At 34.7% G+C, this 21,683-nt stretch overlaps 1 protein-coding gene across 1 annotated transcript in view; it reads left to right on the forward strand.

Moving 5' to 3' along the window:
* Positions 1-1,232: 1,232 nt before the first annotated feature.
* The window catches only part of LOC114648167 (voltage-dependent L-type calcium channel subunit alpha-1S-like), a 99,211-nt gene continuing 78,760 nt past the window's right edge, over positions 1,233-21,683 (forward strand). Inside the window, exons 1-3 of the mRNA XM_028797039.2 lie at positions 1,233-1,664; positions 13,809-13,914; positions 21,046-21,185. Coding sequence (XP_028652872.1) covers positions 1,489-1,664; positions 13,809-13,914; positions 21,046-21,185 — 422 coding nt within the window. The 5' untranslated portion in view covers positions 1,233-1,488. The remainder of the gene's footprint in view (positions 1,665-13,808; positions 13,915-21,045; positions 21,186-21,683) is intronic.

The raw sequence follows: 21,683 nt of genomic DNA on the forward strand, positions 1-21,683 counted from the left end.
GTTTCTTTAATATAAGACACAGTAAGTGGACAAACCTTTCCACAGTGTATTTCTGAGCACTTAATCTGTTCCACCCATGGTGCCAGTGCTCCCTACTGAACAAAACTCCATACTTTTCCTATGCTTCTCCAAATAAAACTCATATTGTTTTTTTTACCTCTTTTATTACATTCACCCTATTTCTGTTATCTTGTGAGCAGCCTTTCCAATGTATGTTTTCTCCAAACAAGTCTATTCAGTTCATATCACAAAGAAACCCCTAATTTATTTGTACTCCCTTTCTCTGAAGTGACATTGCTCTGGTTCTATACTTGTCTCCAATTTCATTGTGGTTTTCCTGAATATGTTCTTTATTTCTCTAAATGTTTTTGTCCCAGTCTTCTCTTATTTTATATCTACCATGCCTGACTTAATCACATTTGACTAGTACTTGTAGCTCTCAATATAAGAAATTTACTACTCTGTCCCTTTCCTTATGAAACACTCTGCAGCAGTCTGCTTTTTTAAATTTCTTCAGCTCTTCACCTAACAAAACCCTTGCCTGTCTCCTTTTCCCACTCCTAATATGTTTCTCAAACTCCTGTCCTTTCCCCGACCTCTGTCATCTCCTAATGAACATCCCCTGCCACTCTCCAACAAAATTTATTCTGTACCTGTGCTTCTCATAATGATAATGCAGCTGTTCTTACCCATGTTTTACTTCTATCTTCTCATAAAGAATGTCTCCTGTCCCTGAGCTAACAGAACCCATATTATACTTGTGCATTTTTTCATGGGTCTCCTGCTGCCTGTTTTTTCTGAATTAAACTATTGCTCTACCTTCTCCTTCACTTATGAAAAAATTCTCTTTGCTCCACTTTATATGAATAACACATACTCTAGCCAACAGAGATGTTACCTGACAAAACAGTAAAAGGTGGAACATCTTCAGTGTCATTCCTTTAGTAGAATCGCTTACAGCTCTCTCAAGAGAGAAAGGCTGGGTGCCCATTTCCTGATTCTTTTGTAAATGTTTATTTCTGCTTTTCCTACTCTATAACTTCCAAAGATGAGCTTTGTGAAAGCTAGCAGGACACGCTGACAACAGCTGTGGAGCCCATTTTTTTCTGCTGCCTCAGGAGCCTGACAGCTTAGGAAGCTCGGCCCCTCAACTCTGCTTCACTGCTGTGGCTGCTTGTCAACTCTGCCGAGCATCTAAATTTAAATCATGCTGCCAAAGCCCAGCCTGCCGCTCCTGGTGTCCCTGCACGGTGTTGTTTTACCCTTACAGAAAACCAACTCAGCAGAAAGGCACTCGAAAGCGTGAAGGACAGGAGGAGAGGGAGAAGCAGCCACAGCGGGCAAACTTGGGTCCTAGTCCTGCTTCGTGTCCTGGGATAGAGGAAGCAAGAGTGTACGTGTGGGAAAAGGAGGGTGGGGGGGTGAGGGAAAAAAAGGAAAAAAGCATATTTTAAAAGCAAAATTACTCAAAAGAGGTGAGCAGCTGACATGGAGCCCAACGCTGTGGCTGCTCTCCCTGACAGCGACACACTACAAAGGAAGAAACAGAAGGAGAAACTGAAGAAACAGGCCAGTGCTGCCAACCCTCGACCGGCCAGGGCCTTGTGCTGTCTGACCCTCCGCAACCCCTTCAGAAAAGCTTGCATCAGTATTGTGGAATGGAAGTATCCTTTGGTTACAAAGCCAAGCATTCAGCATGTTTCTCTTGCCTTTTCTGAAAATATTGAATTATTATCTGAGACCAATGGAATGAGCTACAAGTGCTCCAACTTATCCAACTCATCATTTGGAATTACTTACTCTGGATGTTGCTTTAAGAAAAATATAACATTTTTGGTATGAAATGGGCTTGTCTGGGGATAAACAGGTCATTCTTAATACATGAAGTTAAAGAAATGACAAGATGGATTTGGACCTGTATAGTGGAAAGGAGAGGGGGACTTCTTTGCTGTACTGCTTGTATGGTATGTACTAAATTTAGTTATCCTTGTTGGTCTACAGGTTTATTTAGTTTTGTGTCTTAAATAACTATTCTGGAATTCAGGTTTGTCAGCTCCATTTTATGTTTTATTGACACTAAGACTGCTTTTCTTAAAGGTTTATGAGCTGTTAAACCCTAACTAAACGTTCAATAAAGCAGAATGGTGCCTTTTTGATGGTAAAAGAATAAACACTTTGCATATTATATGACTGTTAGCCTAAATGAGTAGACATTGAATAGCCACATTAACACATTGAAGTGAAGGAAGAATGATTTAGAATATGTCAAGATGTAGATTGAGGTTTTGAGCTTTCTTATATATTTAAGTATGAAGATGATATTCTTGGGGTCCACAGCTGTTCGTGTGTGTCAGCTTCTATTAACAGAAGTAAGGCAGAAGGTGGGGGAAGTTATTGCTCTCTAGTGGACAGATTGAGGTCATGCGTAATGATAAAAATTGCTTTTCTGTCTCGCAGTCCTGGACAAATAAAATAAGTGTGGAAAAGCTAGGTAACCAGGTTTTTGGATATTATTCATTTTTTTTAGTTGTACTTATTAAAGAATGAATAAAGGTTTTCAATGCTTGCTTTGTTTAAATGACACCTTCCTGTTTTACAAGTATAGAAAGTAAAACTGACCATTTGCATTTCCTACTCTTGTTTTTGTCTCTTTCCAAGACATGGCCATGTGTGAGTGAGTGTATATGTATTTGTTTACTCTCCCATCCAGATGTTTCTAACAATGCTTTTGAGCATCAGTTCCTCATTTACTTCTTTCCCTATCTGTCTAAGGCTAATGGTAAAATAGATGGATGAATTTTAATGTGTTTATTAATGTTACATTAAAACTTTCAGATATTTAAAATTCTTTGTGCCTTAGGAAGTGTATTTTTCACCCATGAACACTCAGGCATCTTCTAAATTTTAAACACTGTTATTTTATAAGAAAGCAGATAATAAATTTTACATATGAGAGGAGATTATGCATTACATCAAACTTATTTGATTAAGTGATATTTATTTAATTCAAAGATTCCATCTAAATCTGTCAATGTCTCCACGTCAACTATACTGGAGCTAGTTGTGCTGCTTATGACTTCCATAACATTTTGTGTGAAGTAGTGCTGCTTATATGTACTGCTACTTAAAATGTCATTAAGATAGTAATTCTCTGTTTATGTAGACAATTTTGAGGACCCAGCAATAACAGTGTCCTTGAAAAATTTGAACACCCAGATGAGTTCCTTATGTGACCTTCACTATTCAAGCTTAAAGCAGCCAGAAAAGGATATTCCCTTTAGTCCTGTGATGCACTTAGTTGTTCTTTGCGGCACAGATTCCATGAAACACATGCTTACAAATATAGACTAGTTTAAAAAGCAGAAGCACCTTTCCAACGTTCAGCATGCTGTTACTTCAGCCTATTCTGTACCTGAAGTTAAGGTTTAAATGTTGTAAGGGAAGATTTTATTTTAAAAAGCATTTCAAAGATAAGGTCACATTGCAGTTATAGTGCTCATCCCTGCATGTCATTTCAATGTGCATCTTTGACTGTGCTAAGGTAATTGTGATTGAAGAGAACAGCTGCTGCCTGGAAATCTTTCATGGGGGTAGCCAAAAGAGTCTTGTCTCTTTAAAGACAAAGGGAATGGAAGATTGCATGATTTCTAATATATGTGTCAAAATGTTTCCCATTAATTTAATTTTAACAGAGCTGTGAAGTTCATACACTTACAGACCTTACCTCCATACTGTAGTTTTTTCTATATTTATACAATTAATTTTGATCAGAGTTATAAAGTGAGTTATTGGTGGCAACATGGTTTAATGATGTGACACCTTAGCCAATAGTACAAAGTGCAAATTAAAACAAAATTATTTATAACACTTTTCCACATTGAATACAACCCATGCAACTTTCTAGATAAAATAGGTAAGTACTATTTCCATATTCCTGGCTATTCCAGTTATACTTTGGAAATATCTGTTCAATATGTGATGAAGATGGTGATGTGATTATTTCCATATTTTAATAGATGGATCTCTCACAGGTGATGTAACTTGTTTAGGGTCAGACAAGTTGACAGGACAGTATCTCAGGTACTAAAATACTTTCATAGCACCATTTCATAGTGAATTCAATCTCATGCAAATTACCAGGTATAAAGAGTACTCCCTCTTCCCAGTCATTTTAAAATTTGAATATATGGAGAACTAGCTTGTGTTATGACTTTGTCGTGCTCATTAAGTGAATCAGTTGGTTTTCTTCAACCGGCAACTTAATGGTTTACACTCCATTACCTTAGCAACAGAGAACACTGCCTATTCAAAAAAAAATATATACAGGTGCTGGTCATAAAATTAGAATATCATGACAAAGTTGATTTATTTCAGTAATTCCATTCAAAAAGTGAAACTTGTATATTAGATTCATTCATTACACACAGACTGATGTATTTCAAATGTTTATTTCTTTTAATGTTGATGATTATAACTGACAACTAATGAAAGTCCCAAATTCAGTATCTTGAAAAATTAGAATATTGTGAAAAGGTTCAATATTGAAGACACCTGGTGCCACACTCTAATCAGCTAATTAACTCAAAACACCTGCAAAAGCCTTTAAATGGTCTCTCAGTCTAGTTCTGTAGGCTACACAATCATGGGGAAGACTGCTGACTTGACAGTTGTCCAAATGACGACCATTGACACTTTGCACAAGGAGGGCAAGACACAAAAGGTCATTGCTAAAGAGGCTGGCTGTTCACAGAGCTCTGTGTCCAAGCACATTAATAGAGAGGTGAAGGGAAGGACAAGATGTGGTAGAAAAAAGTGTACAAGCAATAGGGATAACACCACCCTGAAGAGGATTGTGAAACAAAACCCATTCAAAATTGTGGGGGAGATTCACAAAGAGTGGACTGCAGCTGGAGTCAGTGCTTCAAGAACCACCACGCACAGACGTATGCAAGACATGGGTTTCAGCTGTCGCATTCCTTGTGTCAAGCCACTCTTGAACAAGAGACAGCATCAGAAGCGTCTTGCCTGGGCTAAAGACAAAAAGGACTGGACTGCTGCTGAGTCGTCCAAAGTTATGTTCTCTGATGAAAGTAAATTTTGCATTTCCTTTGGAAATCAAGGTCCCAGAGTCTGGAGGAAGAGAGGAGAGGCACAGAATCCACGTTGCGTGAGGTCCAGTGTAAAGTTTCCACAGTCAGTAATGGTTTGGGGTGCCATGTCATCTGCTGGTGTTGGTCCATTGTGTTTTCTGAGGTCCAAGGTCAACGCAGCCATCTACCAGGAAGTTTTAGAGCACTTCATGCTTCCTGCTGCTGACGAACTTTATGGAGATGCAGATTTCATTTTTCAACAGGACCTGGCACCTGCACACAGTGCCAAAGCCACCAGTACCTGGTTTAAGGACCATGGTATCCCTGTTCTTGATTGGCCAGCAAACTCGCCTGACCTTAACCCCATAGCAAATCTATGGGGTATTGTGAAGAGGAAGATGCAATACGCCAGACCCAACAATTCAGAAGAGCTGAAGGCCACTATCAGAGCAACATGGGCTCTCATAACACCTGAGCAGTGCCACAGACTGATCGACTCCATGCCACGCCGCATTGCTGCAGTAATCCAGGCCTAAGGAGCCCCAACTAAATATTGAGTGCTTTTCATGTTCATACATTTCAGTTGGCCAACATTTCTAAAAATCCTTTTTTTGCATTGGTTTTAATTGATATTCTAATTTTCCAAGATACTGAATTTGGGACTTTCATTAGTTGTCAGTTATAATCATCAACATTAAAAGAAATAAACATTTGAAATACATCAGTCTGTGTGTAATGAATGAATCTAATATACAAGTTTCACTTTTTGAATGGAATTACTGAAATAAATCAACTTTGTCATGATATTCTAATTTTATGACCAGCACCTGTATATACTGTATATATTGCATCAAACTCAAAGCAGGCACAAAATATGTGTGTAAATCCCACTGCATGCTCACTTCAAGCTGATTTTCTTGATTTGTTTTACCCCAAATGCATTTCTTTACAATATGAAAGGAAGCTAAACGTAAAAAAGGTCAACAGGGGAAACATGCAGATTCCATGCAGGCAGCAGCTGGGTCATGAAATTAACCCAGAGTCCAGTCCCTCCTCATTCTTCTGTCTTCTCAAAAGTCTCCGAAACATGCAATGAACATAATGGTCAGATTTTTTTAAGTAACAATATAGGGTGTTTCTCAGTTTACTTATTTAATTCTTTACAGTGATCTGACTTTTTTCAAAGATTCTTAACATAGATGTTTCAGTATAACATAAACGAATACCTTTGTATTAGACATTTCATGGCTGGCAAAGAGTGGTCACCATGTACCGTGACGGTAATGACCCTATAAACCTATAAAAGTCATTTACATGCTAAGATAGGCAGACATGGTCCTCTTTAGGGCATTGAGCCTTGTCATTGTAGAGTGAGCCCCATAAAAGAATTGCATGTTGAAGACCTGTAATTTTCCAAACATTGTTCCTCCTTTGTGTTTGTTTTTAAGTAAAGCACTCACTTTAACATTTTGGAGTCATTTTTGTATTAGTTCTAAACCAACTAAATCATATCTTCTGTCTATACAGCAGAGTGTGTCTTCTTAGGTTCCATATTAATCCCAAAAATTACTTCTGAGATCAAGTGCAGATCACGAAAGTCTCACCTGCCTTCTGAATGATCTGATTTCCAGCTATCCCAGGCGGATTATCACTGACACCATAAGTCAGCTCAAAGGAGTTGAGGTGCTTTAATGTCATAAATTTAATAAAAATGTAATGCATTTTTTAATGGATCTAGCATTCAAAATCTTGTGGGGGAGTACCAAAGAATTCCATCAAGAATGTAACAGTCTCCCTCAATCAGCTTCTTAAGATTCCTTTCTTGAACACCATCTGCACTGTCAGAATTTACTGTCCCTTGGAGTACTCCCTCTTCCCATTCTAGAACACAGAGATACTCTGATAGATAATCTGAAATAGATAATCTCTCTCTCTCTCTGTCTCTGTCTTTCTCTCTGTGTCTCTATCTCTCTCTCTTTCTCTTGATCCTCCTTTCTCTCTGTCTCTTACCATGACCTTCACTGTGCTGTTTTCAATTTCCTGCATTATTTTGGCTCCATATTTGCCCTGTAAAACCTATTACCTTTTAGACAATCCTCAACAGGTTAAATAAGGATGCATGAATTTTTGCTTTGGTGACAGATTTCAAATTACTATTCTCCTATTCAATAGCAACTATCATACAGTACATGCAGCTTTCATGAGGGATTCCCCCTATAGGTGAATGTGGCAGGACATGATGATGGGTACATTTTATTTTTAGCCTGTCATGTAGCTTCAGTCTTGACATCATCACACTCAAGGTATGGTTCTGTACAATTGATTAGTAACTTCTCTGACTCGGACAAAGGAAAAATTGTGAATATGTTTTTGTGTACTTTAGACAATAGAATTAGAAGCATAAGACTCATTACCACATAGTGAAATCAATAGCTTTATTGATGAACTACTGTATATATCTTCAGGATATGGGGACAAAATGAGAGTATCTAGAGGAAAATCAGCACAGATAGAAAGAATATGTAAACTTCACAGAGGCAGTCTCCAGGCATTAATCACTATGCTACTGTACATCCATTAAGAAATACATCATTTGTCAAGTGTAATATTGAATACATGAAGAACATTACATTCTTGTAGTTTAGCATCTTTTGTTGATTGTTAAAAACTGTTCTGGAAGTAGTGTCTGAAAATATGTATTTGATTGATTGGCAGTGTTATAATGAATTGGGTTAAGTTAAGATAGAACTTTTCCATCCGGAATAACTGAGTATGTTTTATTCTTTTGTTGTTGGCTCAAGCAATTAATTTTGTTAAAAAATTTGAGGTTTTCTTGAAAAGCACAATAACTGAATATAAGAAGATGTTGATGATAATGATACAAATGAATCAGGTGAATTTCATAAAAATAATCATTGTAATTTATTCCATAGTAATAGGAACTGTAATCTTACCAGAATCAGATAATTTTATAATTTCAATATATAGCATCTCTGCTTTTTGACAAAAATGTTGATATTGTCAGTTATTTTTTTAATTGCTTCCAATGTCTTCTGTGTCTTTGTCAACTGATAATGATTTAATAATGTTTAATTTAAGGTTATAAACTGTATATTTTCAATGGATATAGCCCTCTTCATATTTTGGAAATATTTTTAAGAATGGTCTGTTGGCAGTGGTTAAACTGGGCATTTTAGCACTTCGCTAATAAATAAAATAATCTGCGTTGGATAATAGTGTTTTGGGCCTGTAAGGGAGAATACCACATCTGTTTTTTTTTTTTTTACGAAACTATCAAGGGACCTCCCTTGCAAGAGCATTTAGGCAGCTGAAAGACCACACCCATTTTCATTGTTAAGATGTCAAAAGGATACATAAAGCCTTTAAGGAGTTCTCACAACTTCCAAATCTCAGTGTAATCCTTAGTTGTTCATATACAGTACATGCTCTTAAAAAGTTCTGTTAGTGCAGTATGCATTACATCAATGCTATTTAATATACTGAAATTAGGTAAGATGTTGTCATTAAAAAGTTCCATTGATTGATATTCTGTTTATGGGGTATGAAGGCAATTACAACACTTCTGCAATGATTATTTTCATTTTTTGTAGACAATGTAGATATGACCTGTAACAAATGTACAATGTGTAATATCCTGAACCAAAACAACTCATCTAAGAAATTAAAAAGAAACATCACTTCAGTGAGACCAATATCAGATGTATTACAAAAATAAGTGAATAACTAGCATGTAATGAGAATTAAGTTCTTGGAAACAGTGAATAATAAAAAAATTTAATGTCTTTTTAAGCAAATGAGTTTTAAATGGAATGTGTCAGAAGATCTAATAAATTTACAGAGACCTCTAATGAGTCTAGGTGTAATCGAACTATTCATGGCACTTAGATTAGAAGAATGACAAGACTGCTTGCATCGGTGAATTGGAGTGGGTGGAGTGATGGGTATTGATGCAAAATGTTGCTGATGTAGGGTTGCACAGGGCCAGATAAAGCTTTATGACTCAACATCAAAACTTTGTCTTCAGTTCTGGTAGATGTCAGACACCCAGGGAAGATTGAACAAAACAGACATTAAATGCTAGCATGTGTGACTGAGGATCCTGTTGAGAAACCAGTTTAAGTTAATGTAATGGATTAAAAATAGAAATACTGTACATGAGTTGATTCCTCAATACAGACAAAAGCACAATTGTATCATCAGAGTGACAGGAAAAGAAGTTAAATCTGTTTAGCTGTGCTTTATTGCCAACAAAGTTCTATTTCGTTGTAGTTGAATTTTAAAAAAATGTATAATTTAATTTCTACAAGGCTGTTCATACTCCAGATTAAATAATTGAGCATCTTCTGCATAAAACTAATACCAAACTCAAAGCCAAACATTTTATAGTGAGTTAAGTACAGAGCTTTGAGGATTTGTTTATGCAACTGGAGCTAACAATGTTGATGAACAAGTTTTGCCTAACCCTGACGTAGGACTCTAATCAGTGGAAAACTGCCCCAGAGATGCTGTCCATTCCTAAAATTAATATCATTGAATATTTGCAGAAAAATGTCAATTTGAATCCCTCCTACTTTAATTTAGGCTTGCAGGAGTTTGAGCTTAATTTGGCAGGTTTGAGCATAAAGCAATGACCATCTCTGGATGAAGTACTGGTCCATGACAAGGCAAACATACAGTAATCATAGTCACTTATACAAGACCAATTTACAGTTGCCAATCAGCCTAGCACATAGTATGTAGAAATGTAGTTTATTGCTTTGAACAGCAATTGCCAAAATTAAGCTTTTAGTTTAAGAACATGACCCTGATTACATATTTCTCTGGATTTTATGATGTGTCTGGGTGCGCATATCTTTGTACATAGTCTACTAAATAGCTTGGTTGCAAGCTTTTATCCTCACAGGTGGTGCAGTGGTAGTGCTGCTGGTTTGCAGTAAGGAGACTGTGGAAGATTGTGGGTTCGGTTCCTCCCTGCTTTGAGTACTGAGAAAAGCGCTATATAAATGTAATGAATTATTATTATTAACTAAGTAGATGAAAAAGAAATATGTACCAGTGATTATCACTTTAACTTTCAGCTTGACACTGAATCATTACTACCATTAAATGTGCTATATTGGTTTTGTGTGTGATTTTTTTCATCTGTAAGAGTGTAGAAAAATGCATTTTATTAATACTTACATAATGGAATATACATCTGCATTCCCACAGATGGTGCACCACTAACTTTAGCAATGCTGCTAGAGATTTTGACATTTAATCATTTAGTTTGGGAGAAGAAGCCATAACAAAAAGCTTTTCTTGGGTATTCTAATTCCTATTTTATTTAAATATGTTAAGACAATTTTCAAAACAACTTTCTACCAATTACTAAACTTTACAATTGTTAAGAATTGTTAATATCATTCTCCCTCTCCCGTATCTCTCCTCCATTGAGGAATTTGTATCACTATTTCCTTGCTCACTAAACAGAACTCATGCTTTTTGTTTACAACTTTAAAATGTTTGGTTTTGAAAATTGAGAATCAATGTACACACTGGAACTAAGTGGTCCACACTGTGTAGAAATAGAAATTCTGGTCAGAAACTTTAAGAAATGTATGGGTTTCTGGAGAATAATGACACAGCATGGCAACTTTCATAGCAGTGCAAATATCATGCTCATTTATTTTTTATTTATTGTTCTATTTAGTGTTCTGTCCAATATGGTGACGTAATTGCATTATTTAATTTGAAAATGGATCATGTAAAGGTGTTTGATGGGTGGTAAAAAGAGACTTCGGCATGTAAATCTTGAGCTTGTGTTTGGAATTCAAAAGTGACAAGATATATTTGATTTAGCAATAGTTCAGATGCTTACATTAATGATTACTCCAAAATAGCATAAACTGATTAAGGAAGCTTTTCAGGCCCAGCAGGGTAGTTGTTATATAGGAAATCTTAGGCAACAACTCCACCAAAAGTTATTCAAGTAAACCAATTATCTTTTTTTTCCAATTCACTTTTTCATTTCAGTGTTAAAATTATTTTCCTGATTACAGACTGAAGAGGATTATTACCATGTAATGATATAAAACACGTGTGAACAAAAAATAAAATATTTAACATTTATTGTGTACTGTGTGGAGTGAAAGTGAAAGAAGGTTAAGCTTAAACTATATTAATCATTTGTGAGGCCATACCTGGAATATTATTTGCAGAAGTGCATAACAATACTGAGGAAAACAAAGCAAAGAGCTATTAGACTTATTCTGGAACTTTAAGGAATCATCTTTAAGGAAAGATTAAAGGGAGTTAAAAGTGGATATCACCTTTTACTTTAACAATTAGTTCTTTAAAAATAACAAGATGGCTCAGATTAAAATTAGTTAAGGATAAATTGCACATACATAAATGTTAGGAAGTTCTTACTGAAGACTGTGAATACATGGAACTGGATGGCAAATGTCTGAAAGGAGAATCTTTGACTTTATGTCTCAGTTTGACAATACTGTAGAAGCACAGAAACATTAGGTTAATAGGAAATGACAGGTGTTGGGTGCAACAGTGTGTTCTTGTCAAAACATGTATTGTGTTCTTGCATTGTAAATGTGTTAAATAAATATTCTAAATCACTGTGGCAAAGAATTGAGCAAAAATCTTAAGTAAAATAAAATATTTTTTTGACAACACCATGGTGGATGTCACGGTAGTATTTTTTCTGCAATGACCCACATATATGTGTAACTTTATGTAGTGTGGCTGTGAATGTACCTTGCTCAATCTGCAGTTGGTTCCTGCTTTGTGCCAGTTATTACAGGGATGGGCTTCGGAGCCCTGTGAACCTGGACTGAGTTAAGCAGGTATGATAATAAATGCATTAATCAAAGAATAGTACTGATTAAAACTAACTAAATTAATTTATATTGTAAGTAATACAACTGTTTATGAATACAGGAAATTCTAATCTTATATTAGTGATGTCAAGAGCCAGAGAGGTTGCCTTAGTGACAGGCACAGCTTAGAGTTTTTCAGTTTGGATGATACATTTTTGAGCTGCCATTTCAATTCTTTAATGCTTATGAGGTTCAAGACAAGATAGCCTATGAATATACATAAATACAAAATATATTTTCAAAAAATTATACACAATGAAGTGTGTTTTTAAAACATTTAATACTGCAGTAGACTTAGTATTATTACAACTGAAATGCAGAATTCTTACCATGATTTACTGTGTAATGCAGAATTTAAGATAAATTAAGCATTACAATGTCTCTGTTGCATTTTAGTACAATATGAAATTTAGTACTTTAAATGAAGAGAAGCTTTAATTCTTTTATAATGTTTTTATACTGCTGACAATATTTTTATAACTAGATTTTTTTTTTACTTTAGACGTTTAGATGTTATTCTGTTGTACATAGGCATAGTATGATGCTTATTTTGTACAGTACTGCATTTTTTCCAAGTTTTCTGCCATTTGTATGCATTTTAATTGTTTTGCAGCCTGATGAAATTATAATGTTTTCACTAGCTAAATGCATTTGCATTATTTTGCAATCATACATTTTTTATATTTCTGTTTTATGTTTATTTCATTTTGTCGTATTTCCTTACTTCATAAATGAATATTAAAATGTTAGAATAAGAATACAAAAACATATATAGGTATGATGTTGTCTTTTCACAGCACAATATTTTGTTACTGTTCCAAGCTGCTTTTAAGAGTGATTAAGCAACCAAGGTCTGTCATGAATTTAATGAGATTTGACTGTTTAAACTTATGTTGTAAAACTTGGAAGCATTTGTTAAAATGATCTTATATGAGGTTGTGTCGGCACATTTGATGTTTGCAGTCAGTTCCATCAATTTCATGACAGGCCTTGTATCGCATGGGGAGGTGATGTTCATCTAGCCTATACAAACAAAATAAAATCAAACCTGAGGAAAACGAATTAGTACAAAGTTTGTTTGGAGGGTTCGGGAGGCATGCCATGCCTATCCAACTGTGTGAACTCATTCAGAGGCTGTTGGTGATGTATGTCAAATAAATCACCAGGTGGAGCTGGTGATTCAGGTAACAAAGGTTCTCAAAAGTGGAGGAAACTTTAAGACTGAATTCTGCAACTGTAGTGCAATCTGTATCCGCTCAGTGGGCTGAAAAAATCAGAAAATGAATCTTGAACCTCTTTTAGATTAATAAACATTATAAATTTACAATAAAGTGTTATCCTTTTTGAAGTTTTTACATTAAGCAGAGCTAATAATTTTTTAATCTGTAAATTTAATCTAATCATATACAATGAAAATACATTTTTAAGATAAAAATTTATTTTTATTGCTTTGATTTACCTATGGAATTTTCAGGATTTTACATTTTGAATACTTTTGCCTTTTCCTTCTGGTATCATTGATGTAATACTTATATGTGACTTCAAAGCAAAAGTGCATAAAATATAAATTTGTGTGTGCAGTGTTTGTCTTAATCTAAGATGGCTGAAGTTGTTTTAATGAAGTCTGCAATGTTAACTTTGGTTTAATTTTCCTTTACCTTGGTGGGGACTCATTTTGTAACTATTACTTGACATACATTTCTTTATGTAAAAGAAAAAATATCAAAAAACAGAAAAGGCAGCAGTTTTCAATCTGCCAGATGTAGACATGACATGCATGACACCTGCACCCCCAAGTATGTTCCTTGACTTTCTCCAACAGACCATTTGAAGTTATCATTCTTCTTACCATCTTTGCAAATTGTGTTGCATTGGCTGTTTTCCTTCCAATGCCTGAAGATGATACCAATTTGGCCAACTCAAGTCTGGTAAGTATCTAACTTTTCTATCCTAATAGCTAAATGTTGTACATGATTATTGTTTTACTGTTGCTTGCTTTTTGAGTGCACTATTGTATTTAATGTGAAATGTTGTACACTGTTTATGGAATGCATGCCACAGACATTAAAAGGCAGATTTTTTTGATAGGTCAATACATATTCACCATAGGGTAGGCAAAGTTTAAGGAATAGTCAGTATACAGTTATTTCAACATCAGGGGCATTTTGAAAGGTGCTCCAGATTTGCAGTAAATCCTGTATATTTTGTAAATCCTGTATAGTTTTCATCTAGGAAGGAAAAGACCGGATTACACATCACTGTAGTTACCATATTTACTGTATTTTACTCTTTAACACCAAGGATAACATAAGACAGCTTAAACATATTTAAATCTCTGCTTGCCATAATCTGTTTTCAGAGTACACTCAGTAATTTTATATATGCTTATGAATTTCTAAATAGCTATTGCAGGTATCTTGAAATTTGATCCCGATGCAATAATGACCAAACCTTAACTAGAATAGAATCCATTTGTTCAGCAAATACTGTATTTGTATCTTCAAGGTTAAAATGTACTAAATTGTAAACAGTAATCCCATAGGTTATTATACAACTTATTAATAAAGATTAAAAACATAAAGCAATTTTGCCATTGTCTATTTTGATTTACTGGTTGAACGTAAAGATGTTTGTGTCACTCCTTTGAGTGGCTTTGATTTTAATATTTCACATTCTTAATATCAACAATAGAGCTATTTTGTGCTTTGCAAATCACGAAGACATTTCAGGTTTTATGGTGAGTTTAAATTGTTCATGTTTGGGACTGTGAATGTATGGGTTAGTATGCCCTAGGATAGACTGACACTCTGTCAAGGACTGGTTCCTTGTTAAGATGAATATCCTTCCTAAACTTCTATTTTTATTTCAAAACATTCCAATATATATCAATAAATCATTTTTTAAGCAATTAGATTCAACAATAACCTCATTCATTTGGAACTCAAAACACCCACGTATCCGAAGAGCGACTCTACAAAGACCTCAGGCAGAAGGTGGCATGGCTTTACCTAATTTACAGTTTTATTACTGGGCAGCAAACATACAAGCCATAAAAACCTGGACACAAAAAAAACGAACATACACAGGCTTGACTCGCAATAGAAATAAAATCCTGTAGTACTTCTTTATACTCTCTGCTCTGCGCTCCAATAAATGCAAGTTATTGCAAATATACTAATAACCCAATTGTGCTTTACTCACTCAGAATATGGAACCAACTTAGAAAGCATTTTAAGATGGAGAATCTTTTATCTGCGGCACCTCTGCAAGAGAACCACCTCTTTCAACCCTCGTAAACATATCCAGTTTTTAATACCTGGAAAAGTTTTGGGATTAAAATTCTCAGAGATCTATATATAGACAACATATTTGCATCTTTTGAACAATTATGTTCCAAATTCAACCTCCCAGCTACACATTTCTTTCACTATCTTCAAATTAGAAATTTTGTTAAACAGAAACTGCCCGATTTTCCTCACCTCGTACCTTCCACCATGCTGGAAAAAATACTGCTCAATTTCGAGGAATTAAACACCATTTCCGCATTATATAAAATCTTATTAGAGTCCCTACCTTTCAAAGACCCCAGAGGACATTGGAAAGAAGATCTCTTAATCAATATATCAGAAAAGGAATGGAAGGTAGCAAAGCAAAGAATTCACTCGAGCTCCATATGCGCAAAGCATAGAATTATTCAATTAAAATTATATATCGAGCTTATCTGTCTCGCTTAAAACTGTCCAAAATGTTTCCAGGGCAAGATCCAACCTGCGAACGCTGCAACCAAGCTCCTGCCTCACTGGGTGACATGTTTTGGGCCTGCACCAAACTAACATAATTTTGGACCAAAATTTTTAAGTGCCTTTCAGACAGCCTTGGGGTCACAATCCCTCCTAACCCATTAACAGCTGTGTTCGGTGTTCTTCCAGACGGACTTGAAGCGGATAAGGACAAGCAAACGGTGACTGTATTCACTACACTTTTGGCACGCAGACTTATTTTGTTAAATTGAAAGAATCCTAACTCTCCTCTGATAAGTCAGTGGGAAACCGATGTTTTATATTATTTGAAATTGGAAAAAATCAAATTCTCAGTTTAGAGGATCTGTACAGTTTTTTTTCAAAACCTGGCAGGATCTAATCAATATTATTTTAGAATAAGAGAAATAACTATTACCGCATTTATTTTCCTTCTCCATTTTTTATTTACCTATATATATTTCTTCCTTTCTTTTGTTTATTGTTGCCTTATTAAAAAGCCCTAAGCAATTGGCTAAGCTCTCCTTCTCAGGGGTGGGGTTTGATTTGTCTTCAATTTTTTTTTGTTATAAATTGATCTATTTGTATGGAATGATTACAATAAAATTAATAAATAAAATTAAAAAAAAAAAAAAGGACTGGTTCCTGGGTTGAATTCTTTTCTGCTTTGATAGGCTCAGGCCTCTTGTGTCCCTGACCTTGATTGAGCAGGTTTAAAAATGGATGGATAAATGCATAATTTGAAGACACTGCACCATTCAATAAATATGAATTGTTTTGTGAGATTAGATCAATAGGAGTCAGAGAAACTGTCTTTTCTCTAACTTGGAATTCTTTAAACAGCATGAGATTGTTTTTAGGGTAGAGGTTAATAGTCATGGCAATTTCTCTTTATGCTAGATACACTGGATGTTTTTGTCAGCATAACCTAATCTATTTTCACTTTGTATAATTGTTTTTGGGTTCCTTTGCTGGGAGTAGCATAAAACAGATGTTGTCAGAGGGATACAGTACTAGTTGGTCAGCATTTATTTCTAAGTGAGACAGATGCTATCTGTATATTTGTTATGCAGCAACTGAACTGAATTATACCTTTTATGTTAGTGAGAAGAAATCAGTGCAGAATATTAAAGCTTGCTTTAGGCTTTGATTTAAAGACTACAGGCAGGAAAAATGTGTAAAGAAATGTGGGGTGACAGAACATTCAATAAATGTGCAAGAGATCTCCAATGGGATGGATCAATGCATTTAGATCTGTGACTAAACTGATTAACTGTTCAGTGGATTAAACATTTCGGGTTATATTTCAACACTACTTTGAACATAACCAGAGTAAGAAATGACCAAATTTAAAATTTTATTTTTACTTACCTTTGACTAATCAATTTTGAGCTTAAGGAGTTTATTTTATTTCTGGCTTTTCTTTAACATGTTGCTAGCTTGCAAGTCATCTGCTATTCCAGCAATTTGGACATCAGGTTCACACATAATATGGTTTATCAATCACCATGTTGCTCTTATCAACTACTTGTTTACATAACAATTGCAGTTAGTTGTCTTACTGTACATTGCATTATACAACCACTTTCTTTCACTTCTCAAGTATGTCCAGGATTCTGGCAATACCCAGTTAAACTAAAAATATTTTATTAATAATTATGGAATACACAATACAGTACGTATTTTCTAGGGTTGACAGAGATCATCTTCAACTTTGCCAGACATTATGCTGAAAGCTTGGGTTTTAGTGTATTTTATTGGAATGATAGCAGACTAAATGGCTTTAGTATGGCTTCAACTGAACAATGGAAAGATGATAAATATACCTTATAAAATATCGATCAAAAAGGCACTTATTTTGATTATTTCTTTCCTGGCTGTAACAAGTACCAACTTTTCAGGAACATAGTAAACTAGAATTTATCCTGGCAGTACTTAGAGCTGTAAAGTGCACTAAATGGGAGGTGTTATTTCATCTGAAAGTGCATTATAGGCACAGCCATACACACACAAAATGTAATCTAAAGGCTTCATAACACTTCTTTAGAGTTTGTGAAAAAGCCATAGTGTCCAGAGGAAACACACATAAACCTGCTGACATCAAACAGAAGGCACCAAACCTAATAAACAAATCAAGTGTAGCTAGCAAACTTATTCTGAATGTATTTGCAATATATAATATAATTCAGTAAACTTTCAAATTAAATTATATCAAAACAATTTAAATTACATTTATTATTTATATAACATAAGCCACCAAGATCCTATCTTTGATTAGGTGGGTTATAAAATGAAAAGTGTATGGATAATATAAACTGTTAGTTCAGTAAGGACCTAAACTAAATCATATTTGTGCTTTTATTTTGAATGGTTGTGTGGAAAGAATGGTTTCAATAGCACTGGCACAGGTTAAAGAAGGTGATAATCATGTACAGACTAACAAAAAGGACATATAAAAATGGCAGAGGACCAAAAAAAACTCTGAAACAGGGTATTCAACCTTTTTTATTACTATACACCTATTTTTTCACAATTTTTTTAATGTATGAAAAATAGTGTAGTTTGATAAAAAAATAAAAATTACAAAGCCTAAAAAATTTTTATTTTTAATAAAAAATATACATTTCAGAGCTTAAATTTCATGTGTGGCAGAAAGGGGAGGATTTCCTCACAGTGCAGCAACATATTTTATTTATTTATTTTCTTTGTGGGAAAACATTGATGTGATCATCATGGATAGTGCGATTTATCTTATTATTTGCACATAGTAAGTTATCCTCATTATAGTTTTTGTCTATTAACTGAAAAACAAATGTTGCTTAAAACCAATACCTGTCAGAGAGAAAACACCACTCAGTTACTTCCTGTATGAGGTATAGAAGAAACTACAGTAACCCTTTGGGAAATAATATTATTAGTATTCACAAATGTAATCAATGTTTAGAGGTGAACTCCACGTTGGGTATGTCTTTCCCAGCAAGCTTGATGATGATACTTGTACTCCAATGTTTTTCCACCTTTTGGCGAGTGCACAGCACAAGTACAATGTAGAGAGAAACAAAATTCACATGTAGATCATAGTCAAGATGTCTAAGATCACAGATTAAACAATGTTTTGGGCTTATGTAACTTTTATTTAAATAAGCTTAATTTAAATCTACTCTTTTACATTTCAAAAGGAAGTTTGTTTTTAGGTGTGCTTATGGCTGCAAGACCAGAAATATCAAAGATCTCCAAAATGATGTTCTTAATGAGTTGTTTGCATATTTGCATTGGTTTTTCATATTTGATTATTCTTAATGATTTTATAATACATTGGATAGAGTTTTCACATTGAAAGGTGATATAAAATTAAAAGTGAATGATGGCAAAAATGGATTAAAAAAGAAGGATATTCAGGATTCCTGAATCATATTGAGGTGTGTTAAATTCTTTTTCCTGGTAAGTGTAGGTGAAATAAATTATTGGTTCTATGCATGTTGCATTAGCATAGATGTAACTTTATTTTTAAGGTCGTAACCGGAAAAAGTACAGTGCCATTGATATTGTGTTCATGCAGATAGTATTGTTAAATCCTAGAAAAGAGTCCTTACCTCTACTCTAAGTGTCTTCTGTCTCTGTCCTAGAGTGGCTTCAGTGGCTGCATGTTTTTGGTTCAACTAATTTTATAAAATGTATGCCAGTTTTTTTTTTTTTTGCTTTAACAGTAATTCTTGACTTCTAATTAATAAACTGGGGACACACACTCTTGCACCTACTGCATCTCGTTAGAACATACAACATTAAAACATTAGAAAAATTTAGACAAGAACAGACCCTTCAGACCAAAAAAGATCATCAGTCTTATCAACTTAATTCTTCCAAATAAAATCAACTCGAGTTTTGAAAGTCTTGGAAGTCTTACTGTCTACCACACTACTTGGTAACTTATTCAGTGCATTTATGGTTCTCTGAGGAGAAAAGCCAAGCAAAATGACACCTTTTATTGGCTAACTAAAAAGATTACAATATGCAAGCTTTTGAGGCAACTCAGGCCCCTTCTTCAGACAAGAAAAACCTCCCAATGTTTGTAGAAAATTTACCCTTAACAAGTTTCCAACTGTGTCCACATGTTCTTGTTAAACTCATTTTAAAGTAACAGTCTCAATCCACCATACTAATTTCCTTCATAATTTTAAACACTTCACTCATGTCAACTGTTAATCTCAATTTGCTTAAACTAAAAAGGTTCAACTCTTTTAATCTGTTCTCACATCTAATCCCCAGCAGTCCTAGAATTTGATCGTCTAGCATTTCTTCTTTGTCTGTAGTACAGCTTGAAAACCAAAACTATACACAGTACTACAGAGTAGGCCTCACAGTGTGTTATAAAGCTTAAGCATAACCTCCTTGGACTTGTACTCTATACATTGTGCTGTATAACCTAACATTCTGTTAACCTTCTTAATGGCTTCTGAACACTGTCTGGAAATTGATAGTGACAAGCCCACTACGACGTGTGCTTTCAATTTTCAGATCTCGTATTGTGTATTCAAATCTAACATTTTTACTTCTTACATATAATACTTTACATTTATTTACATTAAATTTCATCTCCCAAAAATCTGCCCAAGCTTGTATGCTGTCCAGGTCCTTCTGCAATGATTCAACAGATTCACTGATAATCCACCTAGCTTGGTATCATCTGCAAACTTAACCAGCTTGTTGATACCACTCTTAACTTTACCCAAATCTGATTAAGTTCCTCGCACCATCACCCTCTGCTTCCAGTGTTTTGGCTAATTCTGGACCCATCTACACACAACACCCTGAATTCCCACTTCTTTTAGTTTGATGCCCAACATTTTAAGTTGTAACTTATTAAATGCTTTCTGAAAGTCAAAATGAATAATATCATATGCACCATTCGTATCATATCATTTTGTTGCTTCTTCATAGAATTCCAGTATGTTAGTAAAACACGACCTCATTCATCTCCCTCTAGGACCAAGCTTGAGAATTTTAGTGTAATTTTAAGGCAACCCTGATCTTGGAAAGTGCAGAATAATAATTTGGTTGTGCTTGTTGCATGTTTTAAAGAAAAATAAATCTAAATGTGAGCTACAATCTTTATGCAAACTTTTTCAGAATTACAGTGATGCTAATCATTAAGTAGGATGGGAAACAGGATTGAACGTTAAATCAGGATTAAATCTTGAGATGTTTTTGCAAAAGGTGCCTGACGCTTTATTACTGTAACTGTTTAAAGTAATCATAAATGAGCAATCTTCTTGTATTTCTCTTGTCTTCTCTACCACACAGGAAAAAGTGGAATATATCTTTCTAATTGTCTTCACCATAGAGGCCTTTTTAAAGATTATAGCATATGGATTTCTCTTTCACCCAGATGCCTATTTGCGGAATGGTTGGAACATATTGGATTTCATCATCGTTTTTGTTGGGTAAGAAGTATGGAAGTATTTTTTTCAAGTTGGAAATTAACAAATGCTTATGCTTTTTAAATTTGATGAACTTGAATAAAAAAATTAGATCACTAATTATTTCCAGCAAAGGTCAAGCATTATGTAGTGTGGTCATATGAGTGAGAGAAGGTTGTGACAACTGGAGAGTTATTGGGGTGCCAACACGGACCTCCTTGTTTACTTGCAATCTTAAACAAAAATAACACTTGATGGCATAAACAAATCATCAAAGTAATCACCACATAAAATGGGTGGCTTCTTATTAAATCAGCTCTGTCGTTTGGTCAGTCAGATTCATAGCTCCTTCTTTCAAGTCATCTCCCTGATAAGTGACACTTCCTTCTGGACACCTCCTCGGCTTTTATCCAAATACAGAAGCAGTTTGCAAAATGGTGTAACAATACATCTACTGCCCAAGGAACCTCTTTTTATCTTGAATGATATAATTACATACATTTTTCATACAGTAAATATTGC

Source organism: Erpetoichthys calabaricus, chromosome 3 (genome assembly GCF_900747795.2).
Source record: "Erpetoichthys calabaricus chromosome 3, fErpCal1.3, whole genome shotgun sequence".
In the NCBI taxonomy this organism is placed as follows: Eukaryota; Metazoa; Chordata; class Cladistia; order Polypteriformes; family Polypteridae; genus Erpetoichthys; species Erpetoichthys calabaricus.